This window comes from Schistocerca cancellata, chromosome 4 (assembly GCF_023864275.1).
Source record: "Schistocerca cancellata isolate TAMUIC-IGC-003103 chromosome 4, iqSchCanc2.1, whole genome shotgun sequence".
NCBI lineage: Eukaryota > Metazoa > Arthropoda > Insecta > Orthoptera > Acrididae > Schistocerca > Schistocerca cancellata.
In genome coordinates, this window is record NC_064629.1 from 20,088,824 (window position 1) to 20,105,788 (window position 16,965).

Here is a 16,965-nt window from a genome sequence, read left to right on the forward strand (position 1 = left end):
TTACCGTACAAACTGAGCTCTGTTCTAATCCACTCTGTCATTCCTATTTAGGTTACACGTGGTTTACCTGATCACTCCAAGTGCATATAGGGATGCCTCCTTCAGTAAGTATACGGAGAATTGAAAGTCACATTCGCATACTACACTTATGGTCGCTTCAGCCTTCTAAAAACTATGTTTTTCTCGGGATTACATGCCATCAGCTTAGTGTTAGGGTTTTTTAACGAAAGTACAGTAATTTGTTGTAAATTATTCAAGACACCATCGATTGGCAGCTACATACGCCAGAGCTCGCCCAGAATGTAAGACAGGGGAATGGGTGCAACTCTTGTTTGTTTCTGGGGGGGGGGGGGGGAGAAAAGGACGCACATTATAAACTTTGTTTATTGATCACCAAGCATAATAATGTTAACATTTTATAATGTGAACTTACTAACGTGTAATGTATTTGCTGAAGAGTAGAATTTGTACCAGATTTGTGTATATTCCACTATTTTGCTGGAAGGTAGGTAACATTCAGATATATGCGATTATTTTCTATATTTACATTGCAGTACATTTTGACAATGGCTGGTAATTCGAGAAAAAAAACGTGGAGGATCGAAGGTACACTCCTGGAAATTGAAATAAGAACACCGTGAATTCATTGTCCCAGGAAGGGGAAACTTTATTGACACATTCCTGGGGTCAGATACATCACATGATCACACTGACAGAACCACAGGCACATAGACACAGGCAACAGAGCATGCACAATGTCGGCACTAGTACAGTGTATATCCACCTTTCGCAGCAATGCAGGCTGCTATTCTCCCATGGAGACGATCGTAGAGATGCTGGATGTAGTCCTGTGGAACGGCTTGCCATGCCATTTCCACCTGGCGCCTCAGTTGGACCAGCGTTCGTGCTGGACGTGCAGACCGCGTGAGACGACGCTTCATCCAGTCCCAAACATGCTCAATGGGGGACAGATCCGGAGATCTTGCTGGCCAGGGTAGTTGACTTACACCTTCTAGAGCACGTTGGGTGGCACGGGATACATGCGGACGTGCATTGTCCTGTTGGAACAGCAAGTTCCCTTGCCGGTCTAGGAACGGTAGAACGATGGGTTCGATGACGGTTTGGATGTACCGTGCACTATTCAGTGTCCCCTCGACGATCACCAGTGGTGTACGGCCAGTGTAGGAGATCGCTCCCCACACCATGATGCCGGGTGTTGGCCCTGTGTGCCTCGGTCGTATGCAGTCCTGATTGTGGCGCTCACCTGCACGGCGCCAAACACGCATACGACCATCATTGGCACCAAGACAGAAGCGACTCTCATCGCTGAAGACGACACGTCTCCATTCGTCCCTCCATTCACGCCTGTCGCGACACCACTGGAAGCGGGCTGCACGATGTTGTGGCGTGAGCGGAAGACGGCCTAACGGTGTGCGGGACCGTAGCCCAGCTTCATGGAGACGGTTGCGAATGGTCCTCGCCGATACCCCAGGAGCAACAGTGTCCCTAATTTGCTGGGAAGTGGTGGTGCGGTCCCCAACGGCACTGCGTAGGATCCTACGGTCTTGGCGTGCATCCGTGCGTCGCTGCGGTCCGGTCCCAGGTCGACGGGCACGTGCACCTTCCGCCGACCACTGGCGACAACATCGATGTACTGTGGAGACCTCACGCCCCACGTGTTGAGCAATTCGGCGGTACGTCCACCCGGCCTCCCGCATGCCCACTATACGCCCTCGCTCAAAGTCCGTCAACTGCACATACGGTTCACGTCCACGCTGTCGCGGCATGCTACCAGTGTTAAAGACTGCGATGGAGCTCCGTATGCCACGGCAAACTTGCTGACACTGACGGCGGCGGTGCACAAATGCTGCGCAGCTAGCGCCATTCGACGGCCAACACCGCGGTTCCTGGTGTGTCCGCTGTGCCGTGCGTGTGATCATTGCTTGTACAGCCCTCTCGCAGTGTCCGGAGCAAGTATGGTGGGTCTGACACACCGGTGTCAATGTGTTCTTTTTTCCATTTCCAGGAGTGTACAACGCTGCTGCCAGATATGTATGAAATACCCAATAACAAGGAGAACAGCGGCTGTCGTATCTGAGCTGGATACAAATGTTGTTTGTGAGGATCATAACTTTATTCCTCGGGGGTATCTGCCCTTGGTTCCCCTGCTTGTGGGTGTCCACACATTAATAACACACGGAGGAGGAGGCGCCACAGCTTCACTTATCTGTGGTACTCATAATGAAAATGTCACACACGTAGCACACTTTGGAGAACTTGCATGGCGAGAAGCAGATGTTAGCCAGGGACTTGTTGCTGAGAGGTTGACAGAACGATTCTACCGCCGCCAACATAGATTTCGCGTAAGGACCACGAAGAAAAGAGGGCTCATACGGAGGCATATAGACAGTCGTTTGTTCCTCACTCTGTGAGTGGAACAGGAAAGGAAATTACAGGTAGTGGTGCAAGGTACCCTCTGTCACTCTGTCATACTCAAGATGTAGATATAGGATCACAACCTATCTGTATAGTCTCACTTTACGACAGTTTGCAAGGTATGCATACACTATACAAGGTTTATAAATGAAACTGAAATTTGAGATCGAAGACGTACTCATTCAGTATAAATAACTGCAAATTAAATGACATTTTGAAGATGTAAGAAATATTGCTACACTTGGCTTGACTTTTGCGAAATCTGTGCAAAGTCGAGCCACATAATAAACTGATTGTAGATGAAACTGTAAAATGTTGTGGTTTTTTGTCACATGAGACACTGTGGACAGTGGAAGGTCACCCACTCGTTAAACTAGAAGTAGAGGGAACAATAAAGTATGGTGGCTGATGTACAGTGCACGTCCGCGCACTTCACGATGCAGTTAGCGCCACGGATATTTTCCTTTCATTTCCTCGACTAATCTGGGTCCGCAACTCAGTCTTTCCGCTAAAGTATGTCGTAATCGGAACACAAATAGTCGACTCTTATGCTCTCGTGGCCAGAAAGACGTCAAGTAATATAAGACACACATCTGCAAGTGGTCGACACAGACTGCTAGCCGAGAATAACCACGCACGATCGCTTTTTCCGTGCAAGCTCTTTTCTCCGTGTTATAACTATTCGGACATAATAACAATGAATGGTGCCCTTCATATTAATAACGCATTCTCTTTTAATTTTCTGTTTCACTAAAAGAGCTTCAGTTGATACGAAGAGTACTGTCGGATTAAATTACGGAATAGCTAAATCGTAAAGTGAGAACAAGGATTCCAGCTTATTGTTTGTAGCCCCTATAACTCGTATTTCTCCTTAGGTCTGTGTCTGAAATGTAAATATTTTTTTGCCTCCCTGGTGCATAAATTTCCGGTTATCTTTCATTCACGCAGGAAGCATCATCTCCACGCTGCGACCTACAAGCACAGTGACTAAACACATAGTACACAAATAAGAGACTCTTTCCTTTGTCACCATCATCAGATGCCTTTGTTGGGAAACGTTATCGTAAAATTTTCCAGATTATTTATTCGACGAATCTTGCTTCGGGTAGGTCAAACTATTTAACACATAATTTGATCCGCAAGATATTAAATTCATCAGTACGTCCTCAGGATGTGTGAAAGGTGAGTGGATAGTTTTGAACTTTTATTTTCAATAGCTTATTCGTACAAATGGTTGCTTCGGTATGACAGATCATTGTTCTCATAAATCCATAAACACACGTATTTTTTTTCGCTATACAACTGTTATTGTGCACTTACCATACAAGAGAAATTAAAACTTCTCGGATTCTGGTTATGAAACTAATTTGAATATGTGGTATATAAGTCTAATTCACAGCTACATAAGATACTCATTTGATGTGTAAATGAACGAAAATTGTAGGCACTCCTTAATAAGATGCCAGCATTTTTTCAAAACTATTTGTTGTTTCTTTTCCAGGTAAGTTGAAGTCGTTCTCCCTGCCGCGTACACAGTGCGACCCGCAGCCCGACGACGGTGAGTTTTCTCTCTCAACCTTTTCAGATAATATCATATCGATGGTAGGCAGTGAAAGCCTCGTAACGCCATTTTGTTAAATTTTGCAGATGAAGTAAAAACAGTTTCTTAAAAAATAATATAAACTCATACAGGAAGTTGTTACATGTGTGACTGTATAGTACAAGCCTATGTATGACTGAGTAGAGAAATCCATACACTTTCAAATCTCTCTTTGATTATAGAGTTACTGGTTACTGGAACTAAGAGTTTTCAGATATAGATGGAGTTACGAGGTTTTCATTGTCTACCATGTTGGTGTCAATGTCACCCTTCCTAATATGTGGGTCATGCGTTCCGTGACGTGAAAACATCTCAAGATTTATGTGCACAGTTAGTTACTTCTTCTCGGTATAAATTATCTACTCGCTTTGTAACCATGTCTGAATAACATTATACAGGGTATTCGGAAATTACCGTTAAAAACTTCTATGACGTCTAGATGGGATGAATGAATAATATTTTGAACAGGAACGTATGTCCGGAATGTTACAGCTGTTTGAAAACATGTTTGATACGAGTAGTTAGGTATGCAACAGGGTTGTTATGGTACGGGGTGGTTACGTCGGATCAGCTGATGTCATTTGACACATGTCGTACCTCTCTGGTCTGGATCGAGCCTCATTGACGTGTCTGTGAATGTTAGAGGAAACCAGTTGAGTACATGTTTGCAGAAGATACCGACACGATCCTTCTGAATGGTAAAGCTCACTGCAATAGAAGAGCTGCTCGTCGCCTTCATAGAGATCGTTTTCCACAACGTCCGACTTTTCGCCGCAATTACGCATCGGCTTCGAGAAAGGGTACCTGACTGTGGCTATCCGAGGTGAGTCGCACGCCTGAATTGGAAGAGGGAATTCTGCTTCATGTTGAAGAGGACCCGTCGACGAGTACACAACTCATTTCTTTGACTATTAATGAGTAGAATTGTAAAACGAGTGATGTATTGGGTCACGCCTAATCAGTTACTTGAAAAAGTAGTCGCGTTACCAATATGTTTTCAAATGGTTGTAGCACAGAAACGGTGCGTTTCCTGATGTGGATTTCAGTTCAAAATATTGTGTTCTCACTCCCCTCTACAACCCGTAGAAGTTCGTAACGGGGTTTCCGAACACTGCGTTTAAGTGAGTAGCCCCTTTCCCATTTTGCGCAAAGCAGTTTCACTAATACTCGCAGTCTGCGTAAATACAATGCGTAATTTACGAGCATACAGAGTAGCGCACGTAAGGCCGACATCCTTAATAATTTAGAATAGGTCCAAAATAACGATACGAATCATTATTATGCAATGAACAGATTTAAAGCTTGTAGTGTTTTTAGTTGCACTTCCTTAAGGAAACGTTAAGGCAGACACACTGCGGCCGATTGCAGAGCGTGGATAGCACACAGCAGCTGGCGGTGTTTGTGAGGCGAGCTGGCCTAGCTGGCATCCGACCAACACCTTTTGTCCGTTCCCCACATAATGCGCCACGTGAGCCACCGACACTGCTTCATCTTTAACTGAATCTTCGTATTAAGTGTGTTTGCGTACCGCTTTAATTTGCTAACTGGAAGATATAACGCTAACCAGAATGCAGTTATAATTACCTCACAGCTGACTCGTATTTAACTTGTGTTATATCCAACTGCTCATCGTGTCACTGTTCGAATATAAAACAAATAACCGCAGTATGAAAATGAGTTTAAAAATATTTTTATCCGTATTATTACCCGAAAGTGTCTGTCAGTTCTATTGTTAGACGAAGGGAACTATGTGAATGGGACAACGCTGCTTTCTAAAAACTGCTGGAAGCGCAGTAAGGCCAGGGCGTCTTCCGGTCTCATTCTTTTATATTTCTTATTTGAGGAGGTGGCTTATAAGAGCTGTAAAAAGTTGTACCTACTTCCATCTTCCGCTTGCATTTGGTACACGAATATTTATTAGTCGACCACAATATTACTGCAACTGGGAGTGAAGGCGCTTCGGTCGGCTTATCGTGTGTTTTTATCGTGATATTTCACGAGGATATGATGAACCAGTTGATATAGTATATGCACAACTGTCTTTGAATAATTCACAGTGCGATGTGCTTTCCTTAGTCACCACTGTATTTGTTCACTGTAACGCCAACGCGTGTTTCCATTAACGGCCAGGGCAGGCCAGCTGCAATTGTAGAGTGGCCAGGTAGTCCAGTGTCTTCGGTCCGAACAATGCTGGCCTCACTGCTGTCTCCAGCTATAAGCGTTCTGTTTCCCTTTGTTTTCAACTCGATATGTACCAACTTATCGATGCCGCATTGCTCTCTAATTAGCGATATATCTACAAGGCGCATACTGTTATTGTAAGGTCAACAGAAAACTGACCCCTGGCCCGAAGAATGAACTAAACAACCGCGTCTTACAACGCGAGCATTAAAGTGACTACTTTCAGACGGCCTTTCTCAGGCGAATCTTTGTCTCGGTCAAGTTGCTCGTATTTTTGAAATCCACATGCAGTAGCTTATTCGACACCAGTTTATTTTAGTCCGCCTTTAGCGTTCCCTGTTTGATTTGTATGACTGTCGCAAAAAAAAGAGATTTTCATGCTGAAAACAAACAGTACTAAATATGATTAAGAAAGCAATTTTTTTCATGTTTAAATCAATATCTAATGCTGTAAATGCTGCAGTCTCCTTACGTCAGCCACAACTACTTTCTGCTTTATAGAATTTTCGCCCTTTTGACTTCTGGATTCACTTATTTTGTCACCCTACAATGTATCGGAATTTAATTTTGCTGGTAGGCGTCTTAATTTCATTCCAGCGTCCGTGCTTATCCTGACTGCATACTGCAATAAGCGTTAAATAAATAATGTACAAAAAATGGCCAAAGCTAATAAGATATCTTTTCTCAGTGGCGTTGTTGAATCTATACAATGAGTACAAGTACGGTAACTTCCATAGGCGATAGCAGGACAGAATAAAATAGAATGAACCACGGACTAAAGACTGGCAGTGACAGGTATACTACCTTAAGAATGTAATCATATAAACGAGGCGTTAAACATCACGATACATCACGTTTTCCTGAAGAGACGCTAAGTCGTCTGTTGTATTTTCTCACCTTACTTTCTCAAAAGAATGGAAAATTACTGCGCTGAACCAAGTGGCGTAGTGATTAAGGCGATGCAACCGCGTTCAGGACGAGTGGGTACAAAGTCCCGTCCAGCCATCCATATTTTGGTTTTCCGTCATTTCCCTGAATCACAAATTTCAAAATCCAGGATAGTTGGTTTCTGAGCGCGGCGTGCAGTTTGCCAGCTCTGGCTGCTCCGCTCGGAACATGTATCTCCTCCCAGCACGATTCTCTCCACTCTCTCTCTCCTCCCTACTTCTCACATTCCTTCACTCCAGCGATCCATCTGTCTCTGTCTTCCTCTAGGTCTCATGCCTCCGAGTGTTATTTCTTGGACTTGCTTTGATATTCTGCCAACTCCCATTGTTTTAGCATGTCCGTGCTATCATAATATCGTCTTTTCTACGCTCTCTTGCATGGGCTTCTCTTTCATTGTTTTCCTCGGCATTTCATTCCTTACTCTGTCCATTCTCGTTCGACGTACCCTGGTTCCTAGAAATTTCACCTCGAAGCTTGTACCCTGCATCTGCTTATTCTTCATTGCCTCTGTTTCCGATGTGTAACTGAGTATTGGAGCGTAGTATTCTCGGTACAATATTTGTTTAATTTTGGTGATACACCCTTGTCCCAGACCCGGCATCCTACACTCTGCAGAAATCCTTATGCTTGCCTTCACTTTTCACTAATCTCCTTGTCATTAGTCGCTCTGTCTTCTATTAGGCTCCCCAGGTACTTGAAACTTTCCACTTTATTTAGTATTTACGCTCTAATAATTCATTTGCTACTCTCATCTTATTCCTTGCTGTCACAATCAGTACACACTTCCTTGCATTAAATTTCAATCCACAATTTTCCACTACTTCGCCCCATACATTTAATCTTTCTTGTACCTCTCCTTCTTCATTTCCCTGCACCTTGTAAAACACTGATTGCAATTCCCAGCCTTCTCTTTTCCGAGCTACCAGTAGCTAACACGATGCAGTACGCCGGAATTGCATTCCATAAAATCACAATTCTGAGATGTCTCGGCGTAACGTAACTGAACCTGAAACAGACTTGGTATAAATGTGACCGATTTGAATTAATATTCTGTGTGAAATATTACGGGACTTAACTGCTAAGGTCATCAGTCCCTAAGCTTACACGCTACTTAACCTAAATTATCCTAAGGACAAAAACACACACCCATGCCCGAGGGAGGACTCGAACCTCCGCCGGGACCAGCCGCACGGTCCACGACTGCAGCGCCTCAGACCGCTTGGCTAATCCCGCGCGGCTAATATTCTGTAATAATAACCGACAGTCTTTACGTTATACGAGGAGTTGATGCCTTGAGAAGGTATTACAGTCGCACAAAATTTTTACGAAGGCAAAATTATCCGCCGTCGGCTAATTATCATCATTTTCCGATATAACCCAGCGTTGGCCGTTTCGCCATTTTCAAGCAGTACCGCTGAAAGTGACATAACAGCCAACATTGACCAATAGCGGAAAATTAAAAATAATTACAATCGAAGGCGGAAAAACATCATTCCACAAAATAAAGTAACTAAGTTGGTATAAACCTCACACTGACAAAGTTTGCTATATTTAATTATTTAGGCTGCATTATTGAAATTGGGGGTTCATCCTCAGGCACTGTATACAGTCGGGATGAAACTGGTGCTAATGAACCTAAACGGAACCGTAATGTTAATAACAAACTGTTGCTGAGAGCGGCGTTTGGCGTTATTGGTGCAAATAATTCCATACCAGTCTCTGGTTTGTTCCAGTACGCCCACGAACCATCTAGTGTAACTTCGTTTCTGTTCTAGCCCTCATATTGTACCATATTTCGTTGTACAGTTAACGTCATATCTACAAGTCTCTAACAACTAACACGACGTCGCGGAAATATCACGTTTCTGTTTTCCCCCTCCCCCGCTTCACGGCTAGTTACCAGGAGAAGTAACTCTGGCCTGTCACATGCTACCGAGGTGGTGGTCCAGTGCCCCATGACAAACTAAAAGAAATTAAGCAGGCCCGTGCACAGACCGGGGGAGTCTGTTCCCACCAGGAGCCGGCCGCTGTGGCCTAGCGGTTCAAGGCGCTTCAGTCCGGAAACGCGCTGCTGCTACGGTCGCAGGTTCGAATCCTGCCTCGGGCATGGATGTGTATGATGTCCTTGGGTTAGATAGGTTTAAGTATTTCTAAGTTCTAGGGGACTGATGACCTCAGATGTTAAGTCTCATAGTGCTCAGCCATTTGAACCATTTTAACCCACCAGGAGCGCAATTGGTAATCTTCTGCAAGTCTCGACACGACTCTGTTACTGCAGAGTAAACAACTGATTCTGTCGGCCTAATCTCACGTGTACGCAACAACAGCCCGCAATATTTGGGAATCCTTTACGTAGAGGCCTGTGTTCACAGATTCGAAAAACACGTTAAGTTGCCTGATTTGCCCCTAAAAACGGGCGAGCGACAATACGCGAAGCACTGGGGACACACAAGCTGCCTACGCGCCCAGGTGGCAGCAGTGCTGAAGTTTTTTGTTTTTAAATAAACCTTCTTTTTAAGAAAAGGAGAAATTTTTATTCGTTAAATCTGCATTGGTTTCAAATATTGCGTTATTATAGAAAAAGGGATAAGTGACCAGTACTGTTTTAATAACAACGCCGACAAAAACGAGCAACAAACACATCACATAAAACTGGTTTTGCTGAGACAATAATGGCCATGTTGCAGTTCGCAGTGTGCAAGAGTGGTCTAGGCGGTAGGTCCTCGTCCGCTGTACTGCAGTAACGTAACAATCAAGTGCAATGCCTCATTCGCTTTAAAACATTATAGATTGGTCTGTCATTTCTGTGAAATTATAAGAGGAAGAAAATTATGGTAACGACAATAAATAAATAAACTTAACAATGCATTCGTAGCATACAATAAAAATAGAAAATAGCTGATCTGCTACCTGCGTCTACATAATATATGCCTTTATCTGCTTGTAGCCCTTGAAAACGGACAAATTAAAACAGAGTTCTTCAACCTCAGTTCTCACCTTTCGGCACCGACTATTCATAATGCCCAAATAGTAGTATGATCCCCGATTACAACATTTTTGAGCGTCGTTTCGAAAAATTAAAATCAGTGGGAGAAATCTGGTGACTTTTTGTGGTATTCAGCCACTTTTCACTTGTTGATAAAAGCAGCCATCGGTGGACGGACTAAGTTTTCTTTCATTTGTCTATTTAATCTAATATTTTGATTCTATACATCTTGAAACTGAGAGTGTCAGAGTTCTTCAAACTTTGTTAGATTTCTGCGGTTATTACAGGAAATAGTGGGGACAAAAAACTGAAACTTCCGTTGTTTCAGAAACTGATTATTTTGAGTGGTTTTAACGGTCAGGTTAAACTGGTGTGAAAAACAACAACAACAGCAAATACAACCGAAAACCGATTGTTTCAGCGGTAAAACTACCATCCCTAGTGCGGAATGAAGATCTATATCCGAAAACCACTCGTATTTGTTTACGTGACCTATATATTATTTAAAGTAGTGTCCAGTTGCTTGCAAGGAGAGATGCCAAATTAAGAGATGCCAAATTAGTTACCGCCTCTGAGACTAATAAAGACGATCTTCAGGTTTCCGTCTTTAGTTGATGCTGGCCTAAAGCCAACACAACTTAAACAATGTGACTAATTGACACACACACACACACACACAAAGAGAGAGAGTGAGAGAGCGATGGAAAAGGCGTCTGGGGGGGGGGGGGGCAGAGGTTGGAGGGGGAGAATACTGACAGGTGGGGGAGAGGCAGAGGTCGTCGTGGAAGGGATGGCGCGCTGCTAGTCGTGCGGATGACCGCTAGATGGCAGGCGCTTGCTGCCTCGGGTAATACTCTGTCCAGAGATCTTTTGGTTCGCGCCGTTCTTTCAATAAGTAGCGCGTCCGGATAGCTTCCCACGGAATCACTATACTTATTTGTTGTATACTTGCAAGGAAGGATTTTAATCACAGAAAACACTTGGAACTGCAGAGTGCAAGAACAACAGAAGACCACTTATTACGTTCTAGTTTTTAGCATGAACTGTTTTACTAATATTTTTGACGATGCATATTTTGGGACAGATTGTGGCTTACGGCGTAATTATGATAACTCCAGTAATACATCACTGCCTTAAATAAGAATGTATTACGTAATTTCTTTTCGGTTGAAGTCCCCACATACAGCAACATTAGACATAATAAATTATGGTGTGATGACGTAGGAACCTGTCGTCCATCGTCGTGTGTAATAAATCTCTTAGTTAACACTGTCTGCGAAGTTTCACTCAAATGCAACTCAAGTAAAGCAAGCTGAGAGAAGCCGAGCTCCACCTGAAATCCGTATACACTCCTGGAAATTGAAATAAGAACACCGTGAATTCATTGTCCCAGGAAGGGGAAACTTTATTGACACATTCCTGGGGTCAGATACATCACATGATCACACTGACAGAACCACAGGCACATAGACACAGGCAACAGAGCATGCACAATGTCGGCACTAGTACAGTGTATATCCACCTTTCGCAGCAATGCAGGCTGCTGTTCTCCCATGGAGACGATCGTAGAGATGCTGGATGTAGTCCTGTGGAACGGCTTGCCATGCCATTTCCACCTGGCGCCTCAGTTGGACCAGCGTTCGTGCTGGACGTGCAGACCGCGTGAGACGACGCTTCATCCAGTCCCAAACATGCTCAATGGGGGACAGATCCGGAGATCTTGCTGGCTAGGGTAGTTGACTTACACCTTCTAGAGCACGTTGGGTGGCACGGGATACATGCGGACGTGCATTGTCCTGTTGGAACAGCAAGTTCCCTTGCCGGTCTAGGAATGGTAGAACGATGGGTTCGATGACGGTTTGGATGTACCGTGCACTATTCAGTGTCCCCTCGACGATCACCAGTGGTGTACGGTCAGTGTAGGAGATCGCTCCCCACACCATGATGCCGGGTGTTGGCCCTGTGTGCCTCGGTCGTATGCAGTCCTGATTGTGGCGCTCACCTGCACGGCGCCAAACACGCATACGACCATCACTGGCACCAAGGCAGAAGCGACTCTCATCGCTGAAGACGACACGTCTCCATTCGTCCCTCCATTCACGCCTGTCGCGACACCACTGGAGGCGGGCTGCACGATGTTGGGGCGTGAGCGGAAGACGGCCTAACGGTGTGCGGGACCGTAGCCCAGCTTCATGGAGACGGTTGCGAATGGTCCTCGCCGATACCCCAGGAGCAACAGTGTCCCTAATTTGCTGGGAAGTGGCGGTGCGGTCCCCTACGGCACTGCGTAGGATCCTACGGTCTTGGCGTGCATCCGTGCGTCGCTGCGGTCCGGTCCCAGGTCGACGGGCACGTGCACCTTCCGCCGACCACTGGCAACAACATCGATGTACTGTGGAGACCTCACGCCCCACGTGTTGAGCAATTCGGCGGTACGTCCACCCGGCCTCCCGCATGCCCACTATACGCCCTCGCTCAAAGTCCGTCAACTCCACATACGGTTCACGTCCACGCTGTCGCGGCATGCTACCAGTGTTAAAGACTGCGATGGAGCTCCGTATGCCACGGCAAACTGGCTGACACTGACGGCGGCGGTGCACAAATGCTGCGCAGCTAGCGCCATTCGACGGCCAACACCGCGGTTCCTGGTGTGTCCGCTGTGCCGTGCGTGTGATCATTGCTTGTACAGCCCTCTCGCAGTGTCCGGAGCAAGTATGGTGGGTCTGACACACCGGTGTCAATGTGTTCTTTTTTCCATTTCCAGGAGTGTATTAATATTCATCGCTTGCTGCCCTGCTTTGATCGGTACTATGCAAAATTCAACTTCTCTCTGATCTCATACATCGGAAATGGGATAACTGGAAATAATAACAAAATGTGTAACTCATTCCGTCTACTTATTCAACTACAATACAGAACAAATATAAGGTAATTTTGTGTATTTCTCACATTGTTGTACATAAACTATCATAATAGCATAATATAATACAGTTGACATCGGACAGATTCCAAACGGTAAATGTCGGCACTTGTTGTAACGCTCACACGCCATCTCAGCGACTACACGTGAAAAGTCTAAAGTAAATAATTAGAGGTATTTAGAAATACTCACGCCATCAACCCAAAGAGCTGCTTAGAAGAGTTTGAGGCTGGATGAACTTACCTTCTGGCCTGCCACCATACTACTACTTTGCTAAGTTGTTTGAACTGAGATAACTCGACCACATGCATCAGTCTTTCGGCTAAAGCAGAAAAATAAGTACAGGGAAATGATATGAACAAAGAACCTGCACTCTACACAACACAGAAAGAACAGTTCAACGATCCGCCTCTGGAGATGCCGACACGTTTGCTGACCATTCTTACGTGTTCTCTCTTCCCGCTTATTTCACCAGAAAAATTCGCGCTGCGTACGGATACAGCATACTCCATCATATCAGTACGCAAACGGCCCCTTTAAGGAAATAAAATGCAAAAGTTATAGGTGAAGCCAATTCACATAAAATAAAAATAGCGAAAATCTCGTTTTAGTCCTTACCTTCGTTCCCGAGTGCATGATGGCAATAAGATTCGCAACAAAATGCTTCTCTATGTAACGACCTGCTATGCTGCAGTCGAGATATTTCAACCCTGCGGAATTGTTATCTACTTATGCAAAGAGTGCATGAACTGAAGGCGACGTCTATATCAACTGAAACCTAATGTTAACTCTTATTGTAAACTGAGAACTACTGATCCTCAATGAAAAACCTCAACCTTCAGATTATCAGGTGAAAACGTTGTTGATCAATTCCGACTGCGGTATGAAGAGTACGCTACTTAAAAGGATAATCTTAATTTTGCAGTTGGTATAGTTAGAATCTGAATTATATCAGTGTGACTAGGCAATCAGAAGTGTTTGAAGCTGGGCTTCTTGACAAATGTTCAGCACTCAAAATTTTCTGTGACATTTAATTGCCAGACAATTTCAGTGCACATCAAAGCGTTCAGTGTAACGATTTTGAAATTGCTTCTAATTGTTCAGTCTGCAAAAGCGTTACGTTACACATTTCAATTTATGAAGCGCAGGCAACGGTCCATTCCGTCACCCCCACGCCCACTCCCCTTCCCTTTTCCCCCTCCACCGGCGTCCGATCTCCGAAGTAATGATAACTCGCTTTCTGAAGATTGGTAACGTGTTAAATACAAGTAGCAAAATTAAGTGTCAGAAAATAAGAAGAAATTATTACTTAAAAGCTTGCCAAATTCGAAGCGGCAAAGGAAGGATTTATTATTCTAAGTGCACACAGTAGTGTTGAGGTCTGTCTGTAATGTGTTATTGTATTTACTTAAGAGTATTATTGCAGGTAGAAAGAACGATGCACACAATATTTTCTGTAAGAAACATCACAAAAGCCACGATATAGATTAGCTACATAAACCGAAGCTTAATATGGCAGACAGATTCGCACAATATGTCTAGTCAGTGCTAGCTGGTTAATGTCCTAAATTAAATGCCCTCCGGCTGGCCGTAGTAGCCGTGCGGTTCTGGGCGCTATAGTCTGTAGCCGAGCGACCGCTACGGTCGCAGGTTCGAATCCTGCCTCGGGCATGGATGTGTGATGTCCTTAGGTTAGTTAGGTTTAATTAGTTCTAAGTTCTAGGCGACTGATGACCTCAGAAGTTAAGTAGCATAGTGCTCAGAGCCATTTGAACCATTTTTAAATGCCCTCCAAAGACACACAAGTAACATCAGGTTTGTCTTATAGGGACATTACTGTTCGTGTCGAGTGTGAGTGACTTAACAGAAATTGCGAGTCGGAGTCTCAGGCTGTTCGCAGATGACACGGTTAACCATGAGAAAATGTTATTCCGTAAGAATAGCAGCAATATCCCGTCAAGTCTGGACACAATATCAACTCGGTGCAAATGTTGGTGTAGCTTTTAACGTTGAGAAATGTAAAATAAAAATGTTGCAGCATTTGCTTTCCCTAGAGAATTTGTAGTCACAACTGGAGTCAGACAGTTGGTGTAAATAGCTGTGAATGACAAAGCGTGAAGATGCAAAGTGAAACTATCACGTAGGCTTTCTGTAGGACACTTGGTAACGGGATCATTAAAAACTGAAGAGTTCAGACAATTTAGTATTTTGTCAAGAAAACTATTCTAAACTGTACATACTGCCGTACACAAAATGCAAATCTTCTCGTAAGCACACTTACGAAAAAGAATGGAGGCGAAAGAATTACAACTTCGATAAGGCAACCAGCCACAAGCATTGTAGAAAACGTTTATTAACATTTAACCATTAGCGGTTTCGGATTTTTAAAAGTCCTTCGCCTGCTGGCTCTTACAAGCTCCCGTGCTGGGACCGCTCTTTGTGCTCGTTAATTGTTTGGCGTTCTAAAGTACTAATTAAAAAAAATAAACATCTGGGAAAGACTTATATTTTGAGGGATCGTGCTTGAAATGGTCAAACAAGTTGATTAACATATAATTTTCAGAAATGTTACGTGGTGTACATTCCCGAGCGACGAATTCTTGATATTTATGTTGATCTCGTTGTAGTGCCAATGTTTTACACTGTTTTCATCCTGAAAACCGGCGCAGAGTAAATTCTTTGGCCTGTATGGGATATTGAAAAATGCGCTGTAGTGGTTAGCTTTTCGTATATGTTTTGTATACGTTGCGTCGCCGAGTAGTCTCACTACAGAAGAAGTATATCGTGTTTCAGATCATAAGACTTGTCATCTCCCGCTCGCTTACAGTGAAGTTCCTGTTAAGTACTGCTACGTAGCTTAGCGCCGGGAGTTTCCTTTGTGTCGACAGAGCCGGCACTCTGCCAGCAGCTGTGCGAGGCTGTCTTCGTGGTTCGCGTGTCCTCCGTTGTAATTTAACCTGGATTGCGACTTTTCTAATAACGTCCAAATACAGGCAAGAAATTCAGTTTCTGTCGCCTGACTGTCTCATATTTTAAATCTAACACTGCCCGATTTCGCTGACAACGAAATACAAATTAAGCGATGATACGTTACGCTAAACAGGCCGAACCCCCCCACACCAGTGTACACGGGGTATAAGGTACAACTTTCTATTTTTCGTCGATGTTGGCATAAAGCTGCGAAATACGACGAACTGTCAACGAGAGAAACGGAGAAGTGTAACGGCACGAAAACTGCCAAGGTGAAGGTGCACACTAACACGTGAGTTATAAGACTTATAGATGATGGAAGACGTTCGTTTATGTTATAACCGCTGTGCTGGAACGAAATTTTTGTCGATTAGCGTCGATTGATCGTTTCTGCTATCCTTTGTGTACTAACTATAACGATTGGTGGGGAAGATTTGTACTTGAGAGCTGCTCAGCGCCTTACTCTTCAGTTTTAAAGACTCGTCTAGTGATGAGGAAGAAATATATCGTACAGGTGGAACAGGAATTTAAACAACGATGCACTGTGGAAGACGTAAGTTTTGCAAGCACTGTAGGCATAGGATACTGTGCATTTTATGGGGAGAAGTCCTTATATCTCCCAACGACCATTACGACTCAGGATTTACTCCGTTTCCATAAACCTCTTCAGGCAAAGGCTAGTGTTGTCCTTTCAGAGAGACGCGCGCTTTCCTTCGCGTGTTCTAGCTTGGGACAATGCTCAGTGTCTGATGAATTCTATGTCAACGGAACGTTAAACGCCAACGTTCCATCTTTCGATTTTATTGGTAATAATTCCCATAAAGCGTAAAACCGGCACTTTGATCCAATAGAACAAAGATGTGTAGACGGACGCTGTATAGACAAATATTATTTTTTCATATTATTTTTTCGCTTTGCTTTTAT

General features: G+C 44.1%; 1 protein-coding gene across 1 annotated transcript in view; it reads left to right on the forward strand.

Moving 5' to 3' along the window:
* LOC126183435 (ras GTPase-activating protein raskol) overlaps positions 1-16,965 on the forward strand; it is a 403,727-nt gene that overhangs the window by 149,344 nt on the left and 237,418 nt on the right. The window contains exon 3 of the mRNA XM_049925423.1: positions 3,938-3,994. Within this exon, the coding sequence (XP_049781380.1) occupies positions 3,938-3,994 (57 nt within the window). The remainder of the gene's footprint in view (positions 1-3,937; positions 3,995-16,965) is intronic.